General features: G+C 43.4%; 1 protein-coding gene across 1 annotated transcript; it reads left to right on the top strand.

Annotated features, from left to right (window-relative positions):
• Positions 1 to 2,778: 2,778 nt before the first annotated feature.
• On the top strand, positions 2,779 to 3,345 carry LOC121255186 (MLP-like protein 43). Its single transcript, XM_041155463.1, has 2 exons — positions 2,779 to 2,971; positions 3,068 to 3,345. The coding sequence occupies exons 1-2, from the start codon at positions 2,779 to 2,781 to the stop codon at positions 3,343 to 3,345; spliced, it is 471 nt and encodes a 156-aa protein (XP_041011397.1).
• Positions 3,346 to 3,820: the final 475 nt, after the last annotated feature.

Here is a 3,820-nt window from a genome sequence, read left to right as displayed (position 1 = left end):
GTACATAGCATTCTTAGGGAGTACTTGCTCAGCCCTGACCTTGCACACTTAGGCTTCTGTGGGAAACTTCATCTTCAGCTAAAAGGTTGAAGTTATCGCCTTTAGATTGTTTAGGGTGGGACACCCTAGAATTGCATTATATGAAGACGGAGCCTTTACCAACAGAAATTCAATCATTGTTGCGATGGTTCAGGGGCCTTTCCTGCCAGGAATGACAAGTTGATGGCTCCCACTAGCCAGACTAGATCACTCGTGAACCCCTTCAGTGGCATGGGTGTCAGGCGTAGGTGGCTAGGATCAATTCCCATTTTAGTGAATGCATCCTAAACTGGATGTTGGCTGAGTTGCCGTTGTCTATCAAAATTCTCCGAGTTATAAAGTTAGCGGCCAACATGGTCATTACTAGTGAGTAATCATGGGGGTGAAGCACCCATCTATTTGTCTTCTTTGCCGAATGTGATGACAGTGGTCTCGGAGCGCTTCCTATGTTTAGATGGGGACCTTTCCGATGTGAATACCTCTTAGTATTAGGCCCTTCGGGCGTTGGCCTTCCTTCCAACTGAGGTGGGGCTGTCCTAGGCATACCCACTAGCTATGGTGCGTATCTCTCCCAAGAAATTGTTATCGAATGCCGGAGTATGGCTGGAGAAGTTTCGAGGTGTCTATTGTTCAATTCTCCGCCTATTGGAGCTTTCAATCTGACGTTATCTCATGCGCTTGCCTCCTTGGTCAGACTAGCCTTCGTTGAGTGTTGGGCGAACAAACATTCCAACTCATTCATCTTCTTCTTTAGCATGTAATAGTATCCAGTTCGGTGATCGTCTGACCGTTTGTACGTGAAAAAGTGGCGGTTCTTTCGGTCATGTTAGTCAGTATCTCATGAGGTCGACTTACTCTCCTTTTGTACATTGAGGATGGCGTTTGCACGCGATATGTTCTCTCCAAGCATTACATCGTGCTACAGTCAAGAGATACGCCTCTGGTCATCTTCCCCTTGTTTGACAGTCAAGAGATATGCCGCTGGTCGCCTCCCCTTCCTACTTCCCATAAACTGCGTTAAAAGTATATAGGCTAGCTCTCCAAAGCCGTCGATCAACCTTCGGGGTAGCATTTTGAGCCATCTCTTCGTAGTGTTAAAGGAAAGGCCTAACAAGTTATCTCCTCGAACTCTTGGAGGGTCATGTGAGCCTTAAAAGTCTCCAAGTGCTCGAGGGGGTCCTTAGACCAATCATACATTTGCATTTGAGGTATTTTGAATTTAGGTGGAAGTGGTGCCGCCATTACCTCAACGTTATATGGTAAATTGGTGCTAATGAGTAGTTTGTCGATTGAGGATGATGCGCCCATCTTCTAGGCCATCTCTTCATACTTATCCATAAGGTCGCACAACTCATGGTGCATCTGCCTTCTCTCTTCCTCTGCCGCTTCTACTCCTATTGTGCTTCGTGATTTAGTGTGCTTGTCCTAACTTAGCCTTCCAATGACTTGCTTCTACCTTCCTTCAGTGCCTCGTTCTCCTGCCGAAACCTTTCCACTTCTACTGTCAACTTCCTCACAACGTTTTGCATTTCAGTGAACCTTGCTTCCATGTTTCTCGAGGATTCTTCCTGTCCACGGGTGGTTTGGGATCGTCTTGTTGCCGGCATACGAATGAGACATCATCCACGGTATCCCACACATGGCTCCACTGTTAACGACATGTTTCATTCCCAGTCAACTTTTCTCACCTTCTCCAATGCTCCTGCAACACACTCAAGGGTGAGGGATTAGGGTGGTGTGTAACACCTCCGATGCCGAAGTCAGTATGAGATGATATTGTATACAAGAGTCTAGAGAGAACAAGATCCCTCGGTCTAACCTGGAGGTGAGCCTTTGTATATACCCGATTGAGGTGGACCCCACTCTTTGTCAGTGGGATGTTCAGGAGTCATATTGGGTGCCAAGCCTACTGTAGGGTGACTACCTATTGCTTTGGATGCCATGCCACCGCATTAAATGCGGTACACTTCTCTGTGTGTCCTGTTCCTTATGGCAAGTGGGAAAGTGTGCCCACTGCCTACGTCACTGAAAAAGGTGAGTCTCTTATCGAGATTGTTGTTTGCTGCCGTCTTTGTTCATTTAATATGCGCGTGATCCCCTGCCTCCCGTGTGGGCTAGGATGTGTCAGTGATTTCATGGCCTCTTCCCCTCTGACGTACGCCGCACGGGCTGGGTCTAGAACTCCTTCCTCTTGACACAGATAGGCGCATTCACAAATTAGATGGGCTCCTGAGGAGTGGAGTCAGCTTGGCCTTTGGGGGGGATATCCCTCCCAACCTGCATCTAACATTCCCAATGTCCCCTTATGATTAATGTTGTTATATCTTAATTATATGGTTTTGCTCTGATTTCATATCTAAAAAAGTTTGACAAATGATTAATTTAGATTAATCCTCCTACAAAATTGGCTGAGTGATTGAGACTAAGCATTGAAATAGAGGTCAAGTCACCAGCTCGTGCTTTTTATAGAAGCTGAATTAAAGTGGAAAGACTAAGCAGAAGATTATTCAAGCTTAATTATAAAAATAACAATACTCAAAGATCGACGTCGGCTAGCTTGCTGTTTCAAAGGCACGAGTGTGACTTTATTAACGTACAGTACGCACTAAACCCAGTCCATTTTTTCCAATAAAAGCCGAAGAACATTAGTGGCCTGGACACAGTCTTTCATTGCAACTACTAACTGCTTCGACTTGCTCGTACTAGAATACTGAAAACTCCTTATAATTGAAAGGAAAAATGTCATCTTCTCTGTCTGGTAAGTTAAGTATTGAAATAGAGGTCAAGTCATCAGCTCGTGCTTATTATGAGGCTAACGCGAAACGATTGTACGAGATACCAAAACTTTGCCCTAACTGTATACCCAGGATTGATTTAGTAGAAGGAAAATGGGAAGAAGTGGGTGCTGTCCTGAACTGGCATCTCGCATACGGTAAGTGCAACAAAAGTTTGTTATTGATCACATGATATTGTATTAATACAAACTCTCTCACGTGTCACATGTTATTTTATTGGTCTGGCTTCGTAGGGGGGAAAACTGTAATTTCCAAGGAGATATACGAGAGCATAGATGACGAAAAACTATCAGTTACATTCAAGGTGATAGGAGGAACATTCGTAGAGTCGTTCAAAAGTTTCAAGTTCATTTCTCAGGCCTTTCCAAAGAAAGAGGGAAGCTTGGTCCGTTGGACTTATGAATATGAGAAACTTAACGCGGATATTCCAGATCCAAAAGATTTGCTTCAGTTTGCAGCTGATATTACCAGAGAGATAGATGATACTCTTATGAAGATCAGCCAAGAGTAGATGGAACAAAAACATCACATGCATATAGCATATATTATAAATAAGTACCTTTATTTTCTGAAAAATAAAGTACGTAAAAAGGTACCCTTTCCTACATCATGTATTGTTGGTTTTTTTCATTTTTGGTCATCTTAGTTTGAGCAGGTACCTCGTGTCTTTCATGGTGGATCGATCCATTATATGTACTCATATGGTATCTGATCTATCTCTCTCAATTTATGCTTATAATAAGCCTACAAACGAAACTTCCTTGTGCTTTCGACCATTTTGTTGATTAAATAATGGCTTCCACTTTATTATATCGTACGTACTAGCTTATATTCTGCACTATGTAATGGCTTATATTCTTTTTGCCCTTGATTTATCATCTCTTAAAGATGCAAGCAGATCATCAAATCATGAGTTCTCATCTCGTACACACAGGGCAAGTTGGTTGGTTATGGGAAAAGTATGCGGGGGCTCGAGACTCCGAGAG

Source organism: Juglans microcarpa x Juglans regia, chromosome 3D (genome assembly GCF_004785595.1).
Source record: "Juglans microcarpa x Juglans regia isolate MS1-56 chromosome 3D, Jm3101_v1.0, whole genome shotgun sequence".
Lineage (NCBI taxonomy): Eukaryota > Viridiplantae > Streptophyta > Magnoliopsida > Fagales > Juglandaceae > Juglans > Juglans microcarpa x Juglans regia.
This window is presented reverse-complemented; position numbering and strand designations above follow the sequence as displayed.

What these genes read in the sequence shown, in the direction of transcription:
- LOC121255186 (XM_041155463.1), top strand. Translation starts at nt 2,779, where the DNA reads ATGTCATCTTCTCTGTCTGGTAAGTTAAGTATTGAAATAGAGGTCAAG. An exon ending in GAACTGGCATCTCGCATACG is followed by an intron (nt 2,972 to 3,067) that starts GTAAGTGCAACA and finishes CTGGCTTCGTAG; the next exon opens with GGGGGAAAACTGTAATTTCC.